The following is a 24,173-nucleotide window of genomic DNA, read 5'->3' on the forward strand; positions in this document are numbered from 1 at the left end:
TTCCAGTGAATGGAGTATCTATTACTCATTAGTCCAACACTCTTTGTATTTGACTATTCACACCCCTCACTTTCTCACTAACTTGTTAGGGCCACATCTTATCATAGTGATTATAAAAAAAACAGACATACAGGGGATGTATATCAATCATTTAATGTAGAGTGTGTTATACTTGCTTGTTTATTTTTTATTTCATTTGGTTTCTTTAACAACATGTGATGTTGGATAGAAAATATGAGCCATCATATGATGATGTAAAGGTTTGCCAAAAGAAGCTAGAAAATTCATTTGAGTAAGATATTTTAACTTCCTACAAGATGAATACAGACCGAGAATCAGAATTGTTGGCGCAAAATTATCTTCCTGAATCGATTGATTTGAATATCACTATCATTTTGTAGAACCTCAACTTTATAAATAGTAATGGTGCCTCCCCTCGCTTCATCAAGATACAATATGCACACACATATGCACATACATACCTACACACATAGTACAATGTATTCGTGTATGCACATATATATTTGAGAAAAGGGGTGTGAGTGTAAAGCCTTCGTCATCATACAATTAATGTGTAACTTTCTAATAAATGTTGAAAAAGAAACCCTAATCCAGTTTTGACAAAAATGGATTATTTGAAACCACTATTTTATAATAAGCCTCAAATGAGAGTTACAACTATATGGAGAGAATTATTAGTGAGGTTTTTAAGGAGACGATTACTCAATGGCTCGAATATTATGACTTGAGGGTGGTGTGGAGAAGGTTGTACATATATGTGGTATGTGGAAATAGGTGGGACTCTAGAAGAATATATTTGGTTATGGATGACAAATGACAAGGTATTGTCACCTGAATTTCATAAAGATGAGCGTCTATACACTCTTTTATACTTTTCGCTAAATAAAATATTTTTGTTTTGATATTTGAACCTTCTACAAATTAATATCTATTAGGACTTCTTTTTGTTATCTTAATTGAGACTTAGTTTAGAGGATCCTACTCATTATGAAATTCTTCTTAACAAACACATTTAACCGTAGAGTTCTTAAATCATTAACAACCAATAAAAGGTCATTCAATTGCTCATGAGTTACCATTACCTGAGAGGTAAAAAAAAAACTTTTTGTGAATATTCACACATAAGCATATATACTATGCAATCATCTTAGGTTTTTTAATTAAGTTTTTTTAATTGTAATAATAGCTTTATTACAATATTATAAGTTAAAAGTTACTTACCAAGTAATTAGAACATAACAGGAATCTATGGTTTACCGGTATCAAGAAGTTAGATAAGCATTTGTTTTTCCTTCTGTGAAGAATCAATCAAATTAGGACATGGTGTAACTGTGCAAACTTCCTCAGACCACCCCACTTGGCCCCATAGGATCGTAAGTACATGTTATGAAGACAATAACAACACCGTGCCCTTACAAAAAAGGATTCTAAGCATACGATCGGTTAAAATTTTATACAATATCCCGACATCTACCTCAAGTTTTAAAATAACTCGGGAAATGTATATATACTTATGTTAAAAATATGGTAAATTCCGCGGTTTAAAGTAGGTTCATGCCACAACTTTTCTTATGCAAATCTATTTTTGTAGCTCCTAGCATCTTCTTGAGAGGATGTTAAAATACAATAATATTGCTACAGTTCAAAAACATGTAATCAACTCATAAGCATTTGCATTTGCATTTGCATCTGCATAGAACGGCAAAATGTTTATAAGTAGAATAAGGATTAAAGTATTACTAACCATTTACCACATTTGTTTGTCATGAATCATAATCTGTGGTGGAATCCGAATCTTACAATTAGACAACCAAATGATGTAGTTTTTAGTGTGTACCAAATACTGTTTTCAATACCCCTTTTCAGTTTATTTAATAATAATAATAATAATAATAATTCTTTGTTTGTGGCCTAGTGGTAGGAAGGCTTAGGTTTTCTAATGGACACCCAAGTTCAATTTCCACTAGTATCACTTTGGGTGAATATAGAAGGATTTGAGCTATGCATTGCGAAGTTGTCAGTTTGGATCCCGAGCTCACCCGGGTTTTCGTCCCACTGTGTGTTAGGTCAGATAGTTTTACTCGTAACTGCACAACGACTGTCAAGTGGTAGCCGGTGGTATGGTTTCCTGAGACTCTGAAGCCAGCGTGAACCCAATTAAGACAACATAGTTTGGTTAGAGTAGGGCTAACGGGACTCTCCAGATTGAAAAGTACGGTGTCTTAAAACACACAAAAAAATCACGTTATAATAATAATAATAATAATAATCTAACTAATATATTAAAGCAACACAATTTTGTCCACATGTCCTTCACCTAAGTTGTCCATATTGGCTTCCATGTCATCAACCTTCCATAAATCTATTTTCTACATATTCACAATATAATTTTAATCAATGGTATTGACTTTTATATTTTTGTAACTTGTTATTGTAATTATGATATTAATTATTGTTAGAATTATACAACTTATTAAATTTACTAGGTTTAAATTGTTCATCTTCTTCTTTAAAAGACACATGCTTCGTTCAAAAATCATAACGCTCCCCATCGTTTGTAACAAGATTCTTCGCTTCATCTATAACCGGTTATTCATGATTTTGTCGTTTTCATAATCCAAACAACATCAAATATGTTCATCGTTTGCAATTATCAAGCATGATTTATATTTTAGTGTTTAATCGATTTTTGTAAAGAACATCTAATTTAATCTAACTAATATATTAAAGCAACACAATTTTGTCCACATGTCCTTCACCTAAGTTGTTCACATAGGCTTCCATGTCATCAACCTTCCATAAATCTATTTTTCACATATTCACAATAAAATTTTAATCAATGGTATTGACTTTTATATTTTTGTAACTTATTAATGTAATTATGATATTAATTATTCTAATTATTGTTAGAATTATAAAACATATTAAATTTACTAGGTTTAAATTGTTCATCGTTTTTTCTTTAAAAGGCACATGCTTCGTTCAAAAATCATAACGCTCCCCATCGTTTGTAACCAAATTCTTCGCTTCATCTATAACCGGTTCTTCATGATTTGTCGGTTTCATAATCCAAACAACATCAAATATGTTCATCATTTGCAATTATCAGGTATGATTTATATTTTAGTGTTTAATCGATTTTTGTGAAGAACAACATCAACTTGATTCACTGTTATTGGATTTAGGGTTTAACTGCATGATTTTTTATACTAACGATTAATAGATTTGATATTTTAATATTCCTATTAATCGATTTATGTTTTAATTTATTTAGAGTTTAAAGGTATGATTTTTTTTAAATTATCAGTTAATCGATATGATTTTTAATATGTTTGTTACTTAAAATTATATTTATATATTGTGATTTTTTGTTCCTAATACATCTTTTTCCAAGTTTCACTAATATTAATTTAGTTTTATGACCTATCAATTTAAAATTTGAAAATCTTATTATATATGAATAGTAACCTAACTGTTATAATAATTAAAATATTAGTTTATTATATTTAAAACATTCTTTTATTTGGTATAATATTAGTCAAACAATAGTAATCGATTTAACAAGTATCTAATATAACTAATATATTAAAGCAACATAATTTTATCCACATATCATTCACCTATGTTATCCACATAGGCTTCCATGTCATCAACGTTCCATAAATCTAATTTCAACATGTTCACCATAAAATTTTAATCAATGGTATTGGCTTTTATATTTTTGTAACTTATTAATGTAATTATGATATTAATTATTCTAATTATTGTTAGAATTAAAAAACTTATTAAATTTAAATTGTTCATCGTTTCTTTTTTAAAAGACACATGCTTCGTTCAAAAATCATAAAGCTCCCTATCGTTTGTAACCAGATTCTTCGCCTAATCTATAACCTACATTTTTTGTTTCAAAAGGTTTATGAACGAAAACTCTACACGGGTGAAAATATAAGTTTAAACATGGCATGTATTTGTAAGCTTAGTTTTCAAATAATATTACAAAATCTGTTACTAACGTGTTTTTTTATTTTTTTTCAGGTATAATGGTTCATTTATGTTATATTATTCCTTGTTTACTGAATTATTTATTTATAAAGTATTTTCTTTTTATGTTATAGACATAGTTTAACATCTTTTGTAATATCTGCTGGTAAAAAACTTACGTCAAATATTTGTGTTGATTGAATATGTTTTTTTACATTTTATATTATTTCTTAATATGTTTTTCACTCGTGTGTAACACGGGTTATTATCCTAGTAATAATAATAATAAACACCTTTTTAGTCCCCACTTTCTTGATTTATTGAGTTTGAAGGACATTTTAATCACTTCTTGCCTTCGCATATTAAAAAACACCCCAGATCAATACCACCATTTTCAAAATCCATATCTATCTTTATCTTCATCAACATCTTTAAGCTCAATCCAACTCCAGGCTCTTTCTTGTTCAACTGATGACGGTTCCTGGATTCTGACAACAACCTAGCAGCAATCATCCGGTTCATGCTCTTGATTATTTCAACATCACATACTTAGAAAATGGAGGCTTTTGGATCCACAAGAACCAAGAAACAATTTTATGTGAAGATGAAACTTTCAAGAACCCAACTTGCAAAAACAGAGCACCCAATTTGCATCAAATACTTCAAATGGATCCTCTGGTTTTCACTCTCATTTTACTTCTTTGCTACACCACCTGGAAACCATACTAGAACTCCCAAATTAAAACCCAAATCATTTAACAATTTAAAACTATACATATACGAATTACCATCAAAGTACAGCAATGATTGGCTATCAAACAAGAGGTGTAGCAACCATTTTTGCATCCGAGGCGGCAATACACAAAGCATTGAGTAATAGCGATATAAGGACGTTTGATCCATCCGTGGCGGACTTGTTTTATGTTTCGGTTTACGTTTCTTGTAAATTCAGTGCGGTTAATGGCTTTCCGGAAATCGGACATGCTCGTGGGCTTTTATCGTCTGCTGTTGACTTAATTTCATCCGAGTTTCGGTTTTGGAACAGAACAAATGGTTCCGATCATGTGTTTGTCGCTTCACACGACTACGGGGCGTGTTTCCATGCCATGGTACGTCAAGGGAAATTGGATTTTAATAATTCTTGTTATGATCAACTGGCTGTTAATAATACATACTTACATTTTGACCAATGATACATTTAATTTTCATTTTTGTTGTCAACAGCAATATTTATATTTGATTTTCACTCGTATATCAAATGTAAATAAATTGTAAAATTTGATTATTATGCTATTGGGATTACTATTGGCAACAAAAGTTAAAATTAATATCATCATTAGTTAAAGTATAAGTATTTATCGCCCAATTGTTACTGTTAATAGTTTGAATTATTAAAATCCGTTTTTCGTATTCTGATTACGTGGTTTTTTAATTTTGGATTATCTTATAAATTTATGTGAAAATATTGTTGGTTTTAAATTGGATTAGGAAGACAGGGCTGTGGCTGAAGGTATACCGGAGTTTATGAAGAATTCGGTTGTGTTACAAACATTTGGTGTTAAATATCGTCACCCGTGTCAAGATGTTGAGAATGTGGTAATCCCACCGTATGTGTCGCCGGAGAAAGTTGAGTCTGTACTGTCAAGGTCGCCGGTAACAGGTCACCGGGATATTTTTGTGTTTTTCCGGGGGAAGATGGAAGTCCACCCTAAGAACGTCAGCGGTCAATATTACAGCAAGTAATGATGGCTAATATATTCCCTTTTGATATTAAATTGATTCATGATATTGACCCTAATCAAAATTAGCTCACCATCAAATTGGAATTCATTTATCGTAATTTTAAATTTTTTAAGGGTCGAAAAGGTTATGGTATTAGATGATACCGACCAATTACCTGAAACATGAATATCTAGAGGTGTGTATGGTTCAGTTTAGGTTAAAACCAAACAAAAAACCGAAAGTTTGATTTTAGAATTTTTGAAAATCCTTTGGTTTCAGTTATTAGATTTTGTGCTTTTCGGTTTGGTTTAGATTCGGTTTCGTTTTTTCGGTGTTGCTATTTGAGTTTAACAATTTTGAGAAAAAAATTGACAAAGAATAATGAACCTGGGCTAAATAATTTATTAATTAATAACTAATCGATTATCATTATACACTTGATCTAAAATATTTGAGTGGTGCTAAAAAAAAGTCTCCAATATTTGAGTTACATATTTATTATTATTTTCTATAAATTTCTTTAAATGAAAAAAAAAATTAAAAATCTATAAATTTGGTTAAGTTTTTATTACCTGCAAAATCAAACCGTAAGTCCTACTTTCCTAAAAATATAACACCAAACAGTTAGTTATGTTTTGATTCGATTCTTTTGGTTTCATATACACTTTTGGGACACCCCTATTTTTATTAATTAAAATTTTTTTAATACATTGAATTTCTTATGATTAGACTACTACAGTTTTCAAATTTAAAGTGACCGGTTGTCTCTCTGACTAGACTCCCAAATTCGTATTAATTCATTAACCTTTTGTTTTTCATTTGTAACAAAATTATTTGAATAAAAACTAAATTCTGAATGCACCATTACAGGCGCGTGAGGACAGAAATACTTCACAAATACGGCCACGACCGGCGGTTTTACTTGAAAAGAAACCGGTTCGCCGGATACCTGTCGGAAATCGTACGCCCAGTGTTCTGCTTGTGCCCACTCGGGTGGGCTCCATGGAGTCCAAGACTTGTGGAATCAGTAGCATTGGGTTGCATCCCGGTTATCATCGCCGATGGCATCAAGTTGCCGTTCGAAAAAACAGTTCCTTGGCCGGAGATATCACTCACGGTGCCGGAGAAAGACGTCGGAAAGCTGGGCCGGATACTTGATTACGTGGCAACAACAAACCTGTCTTCTATTCAGAGAAACCTGTGGGACCCGAAGGTCAGGCAGGCTTTGTTGTTTCATGATGACGTGGAGTTTGGTGACGCCACGTGGCAGATACTAGTTGCGTTATCTGAGAAACTAGCTGTTTCTGATCATGTAATTACACATGGAAATAGTTTATTGATTAGTTGATATCAATTTAATTTGAATTTTTTTGAAGTAGAAGGATACTCCTTATTTCTACAATTTTTTAGAGGCAGGAAGATCTCAAATTTGAATTCGATCTCAACTTGATTTTTAGGCGACAGGTTTTTTTCTGAATGGTGGGCTTGAAATTTGGGCTACCCAACGATGTCTGTAATGCGGGCGTATGTGATTGTCTTTTGTCATTAGGTTACCCTGAGTGACCGAACTTTATTCGTTGGTTGTTAATGAAAATTGTACATTTTTTATGTGAAGGGTGATGAGAGGGTGGTTGTGGATAAGTAATATTAAAGGGTGGTTTGTTGAAAGAAGAGAGAGTTTGGCACGTGAAATCTGTAAAGGGGGGATGTACTATTGGCAGAACTCATCACGGGTTCTTGAAATTTTGGTAACAAGTTGTGGGGAATTTTACTCTTGTCTCCAAATCAGATTCTTTTTCACAATAATTAATCTTGTAATTACTGGGGGTTTTTTTTCTAGAAGAGAATGCTTAACTTTGATGCACTGTTGAATATTTGATACAGTAGTATTGTAACTGAATAAAATGATTAACAAGAATTTCTGAGCTGAATTTCTATCATCGTTTTGTAAAACATTCGATAATCATGTTTGTGAACGTGTGAGGAAGATAGGGTGTTTTGTATAGTTCTTTAAAACATTCTTTAGAGAATTCATATCATGTCCACCATATTTAGTGAGTGATGTTTTTATAATATATAGATAAGTTTAGGGTGTTGTTAGTGAATGATAGAGAAATGCAATGACTTTTCAGTAAATTTGGAAAGTTATTGTTCACCTCTTGTAATTTTTTAATATTTGTTGAAAGTGGTTGTGAGTAAATGAGAGAGGAAAAATAATGATAAAAATATGAAAAAAATATTATTTAATTGAAAAAGAAAGAAAAATATAGTGTTTTTTTTCGTGTAATTTGAATTTAAAGATAGAGAAAAGAATGAGAATGCTCTTATACTTTCATTAGCAATTATTGATTCTCTATTTTATTGTATATTTTTGGTCATGGTTTTTTTTTTTTGTTTACGGAAGCTTTTAGCTTTGGACTTTGAGATATTTTTACTGCATTAGCAATCATATTTATTCACAAGGTTATTTGTTGCACCGCTAATAATATGTTCATGTTATTATCCACTCTTTTTTGGTATGCTTTTATCCATTGTGAATTAACATACCGATTGTTGGTACTTGTAATCAGACGAACCAACCCGATACAAACTAAACGTGTATATCGGTTTTCATTATCTACAACTACAACCGTCATTTATTGTATATCCACGTGCCGCAACGAGTGGATACAAAAACTCATTATTGCTAAACATCAACAACGTTACACATTCAGAAATAACTAAAACTAAATCCATAATACTTATAAATTTTAAAATCAATCTATAATACGAACAAATGAACAATCACTTCGTAATTTTATTACGATTTTTCTGGTTAAGTTAATTGTCAAAATTCTTTGGGCTATAAGACTCAGACACCGTCAGTCCGTTGTATACTTGTATGTTAGGGTTGGGCTTGGCTTCTGCGTTGGGCCTTGACGGAACCTAACATCCCATGCTTCACTCAAAATCGTTAGAGCCTAAATAAAGAATAACATTTTATGGAAGCACTATAATAAAAATTATTACATCATGATCTTTTATGTTTAACAAGTGTTTTTATCCGCGCGTTGTGACGGCACACGAACATGTTTTTGTGTTTATATTTGGCTTTTACATTGTTTAGTTGCATAACTGAACAGTATGGGCATGTTTTTGTGTTTATATTTGGATTTTACATTGCTTGGTTACATAACTGAATAGTATATATCGGAACTTGGGAAGTCAGAAACGCATTTTGATCCGAATCGTTTCCTATTTTATCAAATTCATTTACATCGCGTGTTGCAATCATGTGCGATCCTACATGGTGTTTTATAGTTGTTTGTACATGTAACGACTATTACATGCATACAAATCTAATCCTAAGCATCCATAATTATACATAAAAGTCTGGTATCGGTTATCTTGTACAAAAGCAAGTACTAAATGGTCAACAGGCACACAGAGATAAAATGAGTGACCATACTCTTTCTTGTAATCCCTACCTCTGTGCACAGGATTTCCAAAATCCCGCCCTAACATGATACAGCTGACTCACCAACAACCTGCCATATATAAAACAAAAAATGGAAATGTAACATTTCAATACACGTTTTAGCGGTAGTATTATATAATAAAAAGAGTCATGTAACAAAATTAACAACAAACTATTTATTTGCGATATCTAAAACACCATATCACCTTTTGGTTGGTGTTTCCTTAATAATAAGGTTATGCAGTTGTCGAACGTGTTAGACGACACAAAACATGTCATGTTCAGTTCATATCGACAATTGTGAGGGTATAAGCATTCATATATTTTCCTAGTTTACCATGAACAACTTAAAAATCATAAATTTAAAATCTTTATACCCTACAACTTTGTCTATATGTTGTGAATTAGTAAATACCAACCAAATCACGTTACAGAATTATCATATTGGTAAACCCGGTTATCTATTATCTACTGCCAAATGGCAGCTACTAATTTTAGCGAATCCAAAAATCTTTGTAATCACAAATACACATCAAAATCATTTGATCAAAGAAATAATCAATGTAATGTATATACCTTAAGGGCACCAATAACATGGTTTCTGGTGGTTATTTGGCTAACACCAACATCAAGCAAAAGCACAAAATGACCTTCAACCATCTGTGGTTCAATAGAAAATCTTACCGGTTGCCCGCGTAATCAAACTAATGAAAAAAAAAACTTATTGCACATAAAAAAACACTAACAGAAAAATTGGGTGAAAGTCGTACCCCAAAGCCATTACTGCATACAAATATAAAGATCTTAATTTCTAAACACATGATAAAAAAGTGACATTATGGAAAGAGTATTGGTTTGAAGAATCTTTTAAACCAAATGATCATTTACTTGAATATACTGCCTGCATAACAAAATTAAAACTAATAATTAGTCATTCATGAACAAAATTAAAAAAGTGACATTATGGAAAGTGTATTAGTCTGCTAGTGTTACCAGCCTTCTTGAGTTTTGAGAGTACTTCATAGTTACCATGGCACCTAATTGTTGTTATTATTATTATTATTTTTTATAATAGCTTTATCAACTACAAGAGTCTGCAGCAATGCTAGCCCGAAAGCAAAGGATAAGAGTTTGTGATAAGCTGGTGACTGAAAAACAGGAAGATTATAAAACGCAACTAAGGTCTTCACTTCATCAGTTGGGAAGTATTCTTTTATGTATCTTAAAGGTTTTTTAATTTTAGAATTAGCACTAAGGACCAATTAAATATGATTATGGTTGAAATAGGTTATTAATCCAAGTTTAGATGAACTTTTAACTTCTGGGTTGTCAACCGTCTGGTAAGCTATTTTTCTGCAAAAGTTGTGTTCTTCAAGACGTTCAATATGATCTATATAATTCACATACGGGTCATATGCTAAAATATTAAGCGGTTTGTATTTTTTTTTGAGTCGTTATCGACAACACTTTATAGTTGTTTTGTGTTGTTTTTATTATTTTTGTTTCTGCAATTGTTATTCTTATAAAGAAAAATGTGCATTTATATTTAGTAAAAATGGGTGGTGCTACATTTACTTATAAGTTTTGATTTTGGTTAAGTTTTATCTCTTAAGGGTGAAACAAGCAATGTTTTTTTAAATGGGTCAATAGTTGGTTAAAGTTAGGTTATTATTGTGGTATAGTTAATAAGCCCATTTTCAAGTAACCCAGTCAAAAAGTTTGACTTTTTTATAGTCCGGTGATGTCGCTCGTTTTTGGTTTTATCTAATCTTAAATATTGCGTTTCTATTCAAGTGATGTTGGCATGTTGCTCGTTTTTGGATTACCGATTCAGTGGTACGATTGCTTCGTTGCTCTTTTCCATATCGTTGCTTGCAAGTAGTTAGTTCTTAAATTGGGAGTAGTTTAAAGTAACCATGTTGCATTCAAAACCGTTTCGATCAAAACTGTTTGTTATGGGTCAAAGTTTGCTGGTATGTATGCTCATGACATGCATCCTTTTTTACGGTCTTATCCCTCAAAAGTGTGTAGTTTGTTACGGTCTTATCCGGGAAACACGGGGAGTCAAAATGCTAGTTTTAGTTTAAAAAACAAAAGAAATATAATTGTAACGTCAAAGTGTTCAGTTCAAATTGAACATGGTTCCTTGAATTTCTCGTCTTATATAATTATATATTAGCTTGAGTGCAACGATACAAGGAGTGGTTGACTAAACTCGAACTCTCAAGCCATGCAACAATGGATGGTTGGCTTTAATCTCTTTTGAGTGTGTTGACTAGGAGCTCTTAATTAGTTGTCACATGTTAAATGCCTTCACACGCAAACATAACCTATTTCATGGCCCGCACCCAAGAAAACATAACCCCTACATATATATGTTTTCACACGTGAGATTTATTAACTGAAATGTCGTATGTTCTGGTATCTTGGGTTAATTTTGAACATTAAAATATTTAACAACTTTTGTCATCATTTTGTAAGAATATTATAATCAGAAACTCATTTTCTTGCAAATAGTATGAGTCTATAAATTAAGTTAAAAAGCAATTATAAAGAATAAGGTTAATATTTCATGTAAAAAAAAGTTAATATTTCAATGGCAGCTTAACAAATTTTAATCAGTTATATTTTAATTTAGAAAATGCATGTCTTTGTGTATTTTAAACAAGTTAAGATAATCTTTTTTTTTTATAAAAAGATTTGACTAAGTTATATAGGTAACATCATAGGGCATGAAATGTTATTATTTTTATTTTATCATGATGCTTGATGTAGGTCTTCCAAAACCAGATTTAACATAAACGAACGAATTTGTTCTTGATAACGATCAAGACGGTTGTGTAAAATCAAACAATTGAACATATAATATAAAGATAAGATAGAGGATAAAATATCTCGTAATCTAGCGAACACCAATCTCTCCCAATGTGAGCACCCCTAGGTGACTGTTTTACACCGGATAACACACATAAATTTGAACAATAATGCTCTATTTATGGCTAAATAAATTCTTTCTAGAAACATTCTTCCCGTGAAGATGTACAGCAAGCATTGAAGTTATCGTTTCGGGTCCGAACTTCAAATGACCGATTGACCACATATATATTTTACAGTTTTCTCCTTTTTGATATTGAAAGTCTTTTGATAATTTATAAGTAGCTTTTACCATATTAGTTTTCTCTAGTAGAAAAGTAGAAATAATTTTATTGGCAATAAAAGGCTATATGTAGTGGGCGCGATTTTGCCCAATATTGCCCACCACACCGCCCCCTAGGCAATATTTTTGGGGGTGGAGGATGACATGTTGCCCAACCTTTTTTTTTAAATGCTATGTGATATATATATATATATATATATATATATATATATATATATATATATATATATATATGATGTGATTGGGTAATATTGTGCTATAAATCATTATACCCTTAAATAAAAACAGTTCATTTTATGATGTGGCGTCACGTGTCAACATCACCTCTAATATAGTCCCTCCACTATACATGGGCCACATGACGTTAGTAGGTTGAGTAATACTTGCGCATTAAACTTCATGTATAATATAGTGTGAATAATATCTTCAACCAAGACACTAAAATCATGTAATATTTGATGTAACAATGGTATAACATAGTTTATCACGCCAAACTTTCATAATTCGTATTTTTATGAAATATTTGACTCAAAGGGTAATTATTCGATTATTTTTTTTAAGTCAATGTCAATTTCATATGTCTTTTGGATTACATCGAAACAGAAGGCAAGCGGGCAACAAGCTGCGCCGCTACCCTTTTTTGAATCGCAAAACCCAATCTTTTAAAAACTATATTTGCTAATCTTCGATTATTTAAAATTATTAGAAATATAGGTTAATCATTTCTTTTAGATAATTAAATTAGTACTTATAGCATACAAATATTGTCTTAATTTTATGCATAAATAATGTATAATTTTAAAATATTGTCTGGAATTCATATAAAGATTTGATAGAAATTAATGTTGGGGAGATTTAGAGTTGAATTAACGTTAAAAGTCTAAATAATGTATTATTTGATTTATACATACATATATAGAAGCGTCACTCAAGTTTGAATTGGCATATTACATTCACATCTAATAGGGAGACGATGACTTAATAATAAAAATAAAAATAGTACTAAGATTATAATAATAACAATACTTTAATAAAATGACTAGTATTTCTATGAATTACGTGGATAGTATGTATGACATACTCATATTGCAGTTTTGATTCCTAAGTTTATTTTTTTTATACTTTCTACTTCCTAGCATTCACTCAAACGTGATACGTATGATCATTCACATTAAAGAACATAAAAAATGAGATTATTTCTCTTACAACTAACTAGATTAGAGCCCGTGCTATACACGGGTGTAAATAAAAATATAAATGTCATATTTACAAAAAAACAATAAAATGATAATTTCTCTTAAACTAGATTAGAGCCCGTGCTACACACGGGTGTAAATAAAAATGCAAATGTCATATTTAAAAAAATATAATAAAAGGATAATTTCTCTTAAGCTATAACACATTACATAGCTATTTTAATTCAAATATACAAAATTCAGCATTCAAGACATAAAAATATTACAAAACAATAAACTTTTTCTGTAACATAAAAAGTAAATACTTAACAAAAAAACAAAGCAGCCTATAATGAATACTTCAACATAGGTGGAGCCTGTGAACTGAAAATTTATAAAACATATTAGTAAAAATTTTATAATATTAAATGAAAAGTAAGCACAATATATACCATGTTTAATCTTTTTACATTAAGTTTTCAAAAATCTCTATTTATACAACATTTGTTGTTTTATTTGTAAGTTGTGATTCTTTATCGAGTATGACTAATTCAATACCGGCTCTACTCTTCACTCATGATTGTTCTGGATCTTTTACGCATGCACTCCTACACATGAAATAAAATGAACTATAATAATCAAATCATTAAGCAAACCCAACGAAATAGGTTAAACAATGAAAGAATATTTTAACTCACAATAACACATTTAGTGATCTTCATTGTGTAAATTTGCATCTGTAAGAGCATCACGATCACCCATGGTTCAATAATCTCACCAAGTAGGCCCCCCCCCCCCCCCCCCCCACAATATTGAGATCATGCAAAGAAGCCTCATCTGCATATGAATCATCCGATCTCAGATTATACCATTGCTTCTTTTTATGCTATAAGAGAACAATGCAACCATGTAAGTTAGCAATACAAAGATTATGATAAACTAAGATTATGATAAGAGAGAAAGGGGCACTAGTGTGGGTAAAGTTTATGGGTATTTTATCACATGGCAAACCCACCCCTAACTATGTGGGTAGTTTGCCAAATTACAATCTATGGCAAAGGTTTACCGTGTGTTTATATGATCATTGGAGATTTTTAAAGAAATTAAAACAACCATTAATACTCAATTTATTACATAAAAATACCACTAACTTTTCACCATTTTTATTCACTCAAACATTTCATCATTTTATCACTTAACCTTCACCATTTCTATTCACTCAAACCCCCAATGGCAAATTTCTGAAACGATGATCTCGAGATATTCATCTAGAGAACGAAGACATATACTCGGCCACACGATCATCTAGAGGACGAGGTGAAGAAAATCGTTATAACCCGCAAACTAGAAATTGCGGAAAAATATAATTGGCCAAAGGATCATCTAGTTTAGATGTTCATGTTTTAATTTTTTTGGTTTTGATCGTCATATTTTTTTTTTCTGGTTTTCAGTTATGTAATATTTTTAGTTTTAATTAAATTTTAATTTTAATTACATTTAATTGTTTTATTTATTTTCAAATTTTTTAACAAAAAATAAAAAAAGTTTTAGGGTACTTGTGGGTAGGTGTTTCTAGTTATTTTGAGGTTTACGGGTACTTAAGGGTAGAAATGAAATAACGGTGTATGATTGGCCGATGCATGGGTCGTACCCATGAGTGCCCCTTCCCCTCTAAATTACATAAGCTGCATATGTTGTTTCCAAAAATATAGTCGTATATATAATAACTTTACAATCAATAAAATATATTGTCATTATATACATCAATTTATTTAAATTTTTTGATAGGTTACAATTTTGAATTTTGAAACAAAGTAATAAATTTTTAAATTTTGAATTAAATTTGGTATAATTGAAATAAGTTACAATTTTTATAAGAAACACAAATTAGGAAAGAAAGAAATTTTTGAACTTTTTAAATTTGAACTTCAATTTTAATAATTATCCATATATATAACTAATACGAAGTAAAAAAAATTCAAACTTCGAAATAATAAGGTAAACAATATAATTTAAACAAAAAATGAATAATAACAAAATAAATGCAACCAACTTACTAAAAAAATAAAAATACCCAGGTTAAAACAATTCTCTTAAAATTGCAAACTTAGAAATAAATAGTAACAAACTGTCAATATTGAAAATGTTATATGTAACCGTTTTTAAAAATAAATAGTAAGAAAATGTTGATTTATAAAAATGATAATCTTAAAATTGCGAACTTATAATTCGAATTTGATAAATCAGTTTATTTCATAGCTAATTTGATAACCAGTTTATACTTGAAGGACTAGGATATCTATGTAACACGGGCTCATAGATAATTAAAGTTCAAATTCAAATTTGACTTGTACGCTATAACACATTTGTTTCATTCTTAAATTGACAAAGTCTATATTTGTAAATAATATTATGGTAATTTAGGTAAAAAATTATGATATTTCGTATACATAAATTAAATAATAGTTGACTGGATTACTAATTTAAATATTTAGATTAAAATTAATTTGTTAATATGCGGAAAAATTATGATGATGGAAACCTAATGATTTGCAAGTTTATGTAGACATGCTAGTTGAATGTCATATAAATACCTTGTTTTGCTTTAATAATGTATATAGATAGCGTATAGAAAGATTAGATGAAAAAAAAAGTGGAAAAAAAGTAATAAAATAATTGGACAAAGGATGTCAAACACCTAAAGATGAAAGAGGAAAAAAGTACTATTTACATTAATTTTCCAAACAAAAAAAAAACTATTTATATTAATGCCTTAATGGTATTGAAGATATTATGATCACATGTATTATGTATATTTCTAACATTAGATCCAAATACAACTCATCAAAAGCCCATTTTTCAAATTTTATCATAGAAGTCAAAACTTTACGTCATAAAATAAGAAATAAAAGATTCAAATAAATGCAAAATAATATTCTTAAGATCGTGAGAGAATAAGATTACATGCTATATGAAACACTATATATTCATTCTCACAACACAACACAAAACTCACACTAACCAAACCAAAGCCAAATTTCTTTCATCCTAATTAATTCACACACAAACAATGGCTTCCCATCCTTTAATCCTCTCTCTCTTCATCTTCTTCATTTCTGCATTGTCTACATTGATCAACCCTTCTCATGCTCTAAAGAAAACAGGCTACAAGATGATCAACGAACTCAATTTGCACCCCAATCTTGAAGTCAACGTATTAAAGTCAAACATCGATGCTTCTTACGATGAACTTAAGGCTTCTGAATCCGGGCTTGTTGAGAAACGGTTATCGTTTCACGTTCACGGTGATTCTGGTGCAAGTGTTGCTGACCTGGCTCACTACGCGGGCTATTTTCATATCCAACATACCATTGGTGCAAGGTATGTTGACTTTTTTTTTGGTTTATGAATATATTTAATAAAAGAATACTTTGCATTACATTTAACGTGAAATATATGGTTTTTAGTTTTTAGTTTTTTACCTAAGTGGCTAAATCTTTATTAAAATAATTCCAAGGTAGCATTTTTCTTCATGGGTTTTAGTTTTTTAGTTGGGCAAGTTACCTGCCTTTTGAAAAAAAGATATTGTGATTTGGAATATTGGATTATCTTGATGACTTTTTAGACTGATCTTGTTATTTTATTGGTGGGACTAGAATTATGTGGAATCTTTAAATAAAGTATATATGAGTACTGAGTAGGGCCTAATAGGCCCATTTCCTAAGCAAGGCCCCTACATATTGTACTTTTAGTTCAGCATAACTTTATGCATTAGTTTCAGGTGTTGGACTGTTACCCAATATGTTTTCATATCAAGATTCATTTAAAGGATGAATGGGTGTGTAGATAAACAAATTGCTTTTAGACATGTATAAACCGGTTAACCAGTTATTTGAAAACCGGTTAAATTAATAACCGGTTATTGGTCAATGGTCAATTAACCGGTTAGAGCGGTTAATCGGGTTGATTAGTTAACGGTTTTCAAGCACAAAAACCCTAACCAGTATAACCGGTTTCGGGTAAAACTGAACCGGCTAACCGGGAAAAAAACGGTTTAAAAAAATTATATAAAAACCTAAAACCGGTTTCAGTTAACCGGTTCTTGGGCCAAAATGAAAAATCGGTTACTAACCGCCGGTTTTTTCCACGTACAAACAGGTTAGAGAGGGACCGGTTAACAATTCACAAGCTATTTTTACCCATTCCGTTTCTTTAGCGGAGTATTGGTGGGCCCTGTTAGATTTCCTGTAACAGGTTTTCATAAAGAAAGTCAAATGTTGTTAAAGATAGGTCAAACCCATGGCTTGCCCTTGTATTAGGCAATCAAGATTTCTTTTTCCATTACAAAAGATGGAGAAATGAATAAGTCTTTAAATTTGCAAATTTTTTAAAAGACACTAAATATTGCTAAAAGAGTACTTACGTCTAATGTCTTATAGCATAGTGATATACTAAAACTGGAAGAGATTATGTGTGCAGGATGTTCTACTTTTTCTTTGAATCAAGGAAATCCAAATCTGACCCTGTGGTCATATGGCTAACCGGAGGACCAGGGTGCGCTAGTGAACTAGCTCTATTTTATGAAAACGGTCCTTTTAAGCTAACCAAAAACTTGTCACTTATCTGGAATGATTATGGCTGGGATAAGATTTCCAACATTATGTTTGTTGATCAACCGACCGGGACAGGTTTTAGTTATAGTTCTAGTGATCAAGATCTTCGCCACGATGAACATGGCGTTAGCAATGATCTCTACAACTTCTTACAGGTTTGTAATTTCTTCACTCATCGATATGCTAAAGCCAACTGCTCCATTCTTCCATCATAAAGAATCTAAAGACTAATGTTGTAACTATAGGCATTCTTCAAGGCCCATCCAAATTACATCAATAACGATTTCTACATCACGGGTGAATCATATGCCGGACACTACATTCCAGCTTTAGCCGCTCGAGTTAACAAGGGAAACAAGAACAAAGAAGGGATGCATATAAACTTAAAGGGGTTTGGAATCGGAAACGGGCTAACTAACCCTGGAATCCAGTATAAAGCCTACACAGATTATGCTTTGGCCAATAAAGTGATTTCAAAGTCAGAATACCACTTAATAAACAAAAAGCTTCCAGCTTGTGAAAAAGCAATCAAAGAATGTGGTAACAAACTTATAATCCTTATTATTTATACCTTTTTTTTCTTAAAGTTTGTTCATTTTTGTGGTTCTTTGTGTAGGTGCAAATGGTACTGACATATGTCAATCTGCCTATAACTTTTGCCAGCAAATATTTGAGGATATACTTTCTTTAACAGATAACATCAATGTAAGAACTTGTAAAAGACAAACTCACCAAATATAGAAACTAGAAAGTTGATTATTCTATAATGATTTGTTTGTATTTCTTTTCCAGTATTATGATATAAGGAAGAAATGCGAGGGGAATTTATGTTATGACTTCTCGGGCGTGGAAATGTTTTTAGGCAAATCAGCGGTTAAAGCAGCATTAGGGGTACCAAGTGATATAGATTATGTTTCATGTAGTGATGTAGTGTACCGATCGATGCTTAATGATTGGATGAAGAATCTTGAAGTTGAGATTCCAGCACTTTTGGAAGACAATATTCATTTGCTTGTATATGCAGGAGAATATGATCTTATCTGCAACTGGCTCGGTAAGTTGACTTTAGGCATGCAATCGAACCGAACGACCACGACCATAGGTTGTCCGTGTTCGTTCGTTTAACTTTAACCAAATAAATGAACGAACATGAACACTTAAACATACGGATTTTCTTGTTCACGTTCGTTCGTTAAGAAATTGAACGTTTTCATGTTCATTTGTGTCCATTTGTTAATATTCTAAACAAAGAGTTCTCTATATATAAACAAACACAAATGAACATAAACGAAGAAACGTAAATAAACATAGACGGACAACCTTTAAAGTAAAGGTGAATGCTCAACTTAAAATCTAAAACCATCATCTTTTTATTTACATCCAACATTTTAAACCGAAAAAGATAACAAGGAATTGGACTCAAATGTTTAAAATATGAAAATCAAATTGATTTTAATTAACTAATACATAAATTTGAATGAATATTTAAAAAAGCGTAAATGAGCGGACATAAGTAAACACATATAAATGAACGAACTTTCATGAACGTAAAATGTTCACTCGCTTATTCTATGAACTTACTTCCCGGCCGCCGGATGGTTCACTGAAAGTTCGGTTCGCTTACAAGCCTGATTGACTTATTTCATTATGATAAAAGAATTTAACTGTTATTATGCTTAATTGAAAATAATATAATAAAATGCAGGGAACTGGAGATGGGTTCATGCCATGTCATGGTCTGGTCAGAAAGATTTTGTTTCAGCTTCAAAGGTTCCATTTATAACTGATGGGAAAGAAGCTGGGATTTTGAAGAATTATGGGCCTTTGACATTTATTAAGGTTCATAATGCTGGACACATGGTTCCTATGGATCAACCCAGGGCTGCATTAAAGATGTTGGAGTTGTGGACCACAGGGAAGCTTGTTAAACCCAAGAAGCATGCTGCTGCACCTGTGTGATTGTTTTGCAGACACTCAAGAAAATTAAAGATATAAAGAGATTACATTTTTATTATAAAGATCCATGTAACTGTTGAAAGTATTTACATTACATGTGCATATGATAACAAGAAAGAAAGAAACAAAGTAAAAGGTTAAAACTTTAGTTCTAATTAATAGCTATGTTTATGACATTTTACCCTTGTTGGATTATGTATTTTCATTTATGGGTTAGTTGTAGAACATGAAGTTATATTTAATATCACCTAAAATATCACTTTTGGACAAGATCACAAACTCATTGTTGTTTTCGTGTAAAAACTGATTTAAATTCACTATAAATCCATAATACTTACGAATAATGCCAAACCAACACTTAACCACAATAGCTTCAGCGGTAAATTACCTTGACTCCTTATTAATAATTGGCTCTTCTCATCTGCTAAATCCTTAATGCATGATCCTTTCTCAACTTCACTGCATACAGAAATAGGACTCAAATTCATTAATGACTTGCGCTAGCACCCAAAAGAAGATGTTAACATCTTAAGTCAAATACATACATCTGATTCTGTCACTTATATAAACACGAAACAGAAACAAAGATGACATTTATATAAACTTGATGGTGTTACAGTTTTAAAAACTTTTCAATTTTTGCCTAGAAAAGAAAAGTTACAAACAATTTGGAGGATTATTGAGTACATGGACCAGATGGTTGGATGTCGAGATATATGCAGATTATTAAACAAAAGCCGGAAAGATAAACAACAAGCGGGGATAGCTCAGTTGGGAGAGCGTCAGACTGAAGATCTGAAGGTCACGTGATCGATCCACGTTCACCGCATTATTTTTGCCATCAATATACTCTCAACTAAATCCACAATGAAACAAAAACGGCTCGGTTCGGTTTGAAAGCAAGCCAAGCACGAACAAAGCCTTTGCTCGAATTGACTTTTATTTATTAATTTACATATTTTTTTATGTATATGTATAAAAATATACTATTTTTCAAAGCTTTTAAAATTTTAAAGTTCAAATTTAAACCCTAGCTACTTGTTTTATATATATTTTCTTGCTAACTTTGAGGTTTTAGACATTTTAGAGTTGGAACTTTAGGCATTTTAGAGTTGTAAGTCTTGATTCTTGAATTAGTAATATTTTGGAGATTTAGAATTTTAAAATTGACAACTTTGTACTAAATCAAGCAAAACCAAGCCGAATCAAACCGCTCGGTTTCAAATCAAACCAAGTTCGAAATTCAATCCGCTTGGTTCGGCTCGCTTCCAAACAAACCAAGTATGAACAAGGTTGCGTTCGGTTCGTCTCGGTTCGTAAACAACCCTAATTTGAAGTAGCGCATGCAAATCCTATTGTGTTGATGCGTCAAATCTACAATACTACGTTTGTTATGATTTAGGATGTCTATCTCCGTATGGTTGTAAATTTGACACGATGCATTAATGTAAGCATAATATCATGGAGCCGTCTTTTATAACCATGTGCTCGACGACCCACCCGTCTATCCGTCTCACTTATAATCATGCGTTATTGGTTCAAACCTACTATAGACTCGTCATGGTGGTACCTCAAACTTGGACCAATATGTGATTCAAGATGTGGATACTTGATACGCTACTTTTGTTTAATTAGAATGAAAATTATTATAGTTATTCAAGAAAGTACAAATTGATTATGATTAAAAAACTAAATCTGGTTGCAAACTCGAAGAAACATTTTAAAACATGACATGAGACTACATGACTCTCGTGTTCTTCAACTAGTCAACCACGTACATCTAATAATGATAAAGAGACTACATGATACTCTCTCTTAATTGATCATTAGTGGTGGGTGGTGGCGGTCGGTAGTGGTATTGGTTGCATTGACGGGCAATAGCTAATGGCAGTGTTGTAAAATTCGCTAGTCGGTAGTTGAGCGGCGGGCGATTAATCGGGATTAATCGAGATTAATCATATCGGACTTTAATGTATATTTTTCAATTTTATATATACACGCACATATTTTATATGTAATTTTCAGTTTTATACATATAAAACATATTTTGGCCGGAAAATGGCTAGAATCTCATTGGAAACTGCTAGTTTTTGTTGCAATCTTGCCGGAAATCTCTGATTTTGTTCAGAATCTCGCAAAAAACCGCTGATTTTTGCCGGATTTGACCATTGATTGATTAATTAGCCGACTAGCCCAAAATTAATCAGTGAAGTGGGGACTATTGATTAATCAGGGATTAATCGACGCCTAGTCGGGATTTTTGCAACACTAGCTAATGGTGGCGGGTGGCTGGTGTTGGTCGGCGGTGGGTGGTGACGAGGCTTGGGCTGAGTTACAGGGGTGACCGAAGTCATTGAGGGATGACCGGACTCGATCAATACCTAAAAAATTTTCGGACGAAATCGCGAAAATTTATCATACGAAGCGAAAAAACGGGGGTGACCGGGAACATCCCCGCCCCCTCATAAGCTACGCCCCGTGGTGGCAAGTGGTGGGTCATGTGGCGGCAAGGGCGATGGTGGCGGTAATGGCATTGGCAAGGGCTGGGGCGGTGGCGGGCGGGTTGCGGTGGTAGTGGGTGGTCGGTGGTGGAGGTGATGTAAGGTGAAAGTCTGAAAGAGTCGGTGGATTGAACAAAAAAAAAATTTGGGTGAACGGAAAGAATTTATAATGTTTTAGAAGGATAGAATGAACAAGGCAACTGACCATACATTATGTTTTTCATTTATTTGCAACAGTTCATCCATTACACATTTAGACCTCTTTGTTTTTGCAAATTAAATACTACATAAGTACTTCCTTTTATACGTTTAGCGCGTTCGTTTCACAGAATTCGTGGGAATTCAAAGGAATTGGAATTAAAATCCCATGACATGGCGTGTTCGTTTCGTTGGAATTGGAATCTTAATTTCTTTTTGATGCGTTCGGTTGTCAAGGAATTGGAATTGGAATTGGAATTGGAATTCAATTCCTTTAAATGATGGGATTCTAAATCCTTCCAAGATGTGGAGGATTTTAAGTGAATTCGTTGAAATCTTTTCTCGAGTTTTTTTTTTAACAAGAACAACGAATAAAATACTTAGGTTTTTTTACTTTTTTTGTTTTCGATTTATATTTTGAATTATAATTTTTTTATTATTATTTTTGAATATTTTTTTGAGGGTTTTTGATCTTAATTGAAAATCATAAAAAAATAATAACACAAAATATAAATAAAAAATAAAAAATCTAAAAAAACTAAAATGTTTCCGCAGTTATTCTCGTTAAAAAAAAAAAAACTCGATTCCAATTCCTTTGTCAAACGAACACACCAAGAATGGAATTGGATTTCAATTCCTTCAAATTCCAATTCCTATTAGAATGTTCGGATTCCAAATCCTATTCCCTCAAATTCCAAATCCTATGCAAAATCCAATTCCGATTCCTTTCCATTCCGTGAAACGAACGCGCCCTTAGTAAAAAATTGTGATTGACCGCAATTAGTCGCCAAATAACCTCTCACGTTCCCTTTATTAGCTCCCTCATTGGGAACCCACAAACACCAAGGATGCATAATTCACTTCCAGGGTAGTATGGACGGTAGAGGACAAAAAATGACCAGCGGAGAATCTTATTGAGTGCAATGACGACCGATTGCATCTATAAATCATATATAATTAAATACAAATATTTGTCTCTCTAGACCTATAATCTAAGAAAAGTAAGACACGTAAATCGGATTTAAATCAAGCAATCAGTTAGAGACAGTAGATTTAATTTTAAGCCCCACTAAAAACTAGATTAACAGTAGTAATAAAATAATGAGAAAATTGTTGTTTTCGTCCATGTGGTCTGAGGGCGGAGTCACTTTGAGTCTCTGAAAAAAGAATTGAACTGATTGAATCCCCGTGGTTTCAAAAGTGAACTGGATGAGTCCCTCCGTTATTTTTTCTTTATTAACACCGTTAAAATGATGGGCAAAATAGTCATTTCACACAATAAAAAAAATCCCACAACCATATTCTTTCACTCACTATTGTATCACCTTCAACAAACAAACATATCCATTTTATTTAATAAACATGTAAACAGATTTCAAATAATCTAAAAAT

General features: G+C 31.9%; 1 protein-coding gene, 1 non-coding gene and 1 pseudogene across 3 annotated transcripts; all 3 read left to right on the forward strand.

Moving 5' to 3' along the window:
- The first annotated feature begins 4,558 nt into the window (after positions 1-4,558).
- Positions 4,559-7,072, forward strand: LOC143582509 (putative glucuronoxylan glucuronosyltransferase IRX7; annotated as a pseudogene). The gene is made up of 3 exons (XR_013143985.1): positions 4,559-5,111; positions 5,491-5,741; positions 6,595-7,072. The product of XR_013143985.1 is annotated as a putative glucuronoxylan glucuronosyltransferase IRX7 (transcript).
- A 9,511-nt stretch (positions 7,073-16,583) lies between these two features.
- On the forward strand, positions 16,584-20,094 carry LOC143582510 (serine carboxypeptidase-like). Its single transcript, XM_077065054.1, has 6 exons — positions 16,584-16,894; positions 17,993-18,281; positions 18,372-18,666; positions 18,743-18,831; positions 18,919-19,180; positions 19,832-20,094. The coding sequence occupies exons 1-6, from the start codon at positions 16,584-16,586 to the stop codon at positions 20,083-20,085; spliced, it is 1,500 nt and encodes a 499-aa protein (XP_076921169.1). The 3' UTR covers positions 20,086-20,094.
- A 744-nt stretch (positions 20,095-20,838) lies between these two features.
- On the forward strand, positions 20,839-20,911 carry TRNAF-GAA (transfer RNA phenylalanine (anticodon GAA)). Its single transcript has one exon. It is a non-coding gene; the product is annotated as a tRNA-Phe (tRNA).
- The last annotated feature ends 3,262 nt before the right edge of the window (positions 20,912-24,173 follow it).

This window comes from Bidens hawaiensis, unplaced genomic scaffold (assembly GCF_021521415.1).
Source record: "Bidens hawaiensis isolate Kalapana, Puna unplaced genomic scaffold, B.hawaiensis_p1.1 tig00031771_1, whole genome shotgun sequence".
Taxonomy (NCBI): Eukaryota; Viridiplantae; Streptophyta; class Magnoliopsida; order Asterales; family Asteraceae; genus Bidens; species Bidens hawaiensis.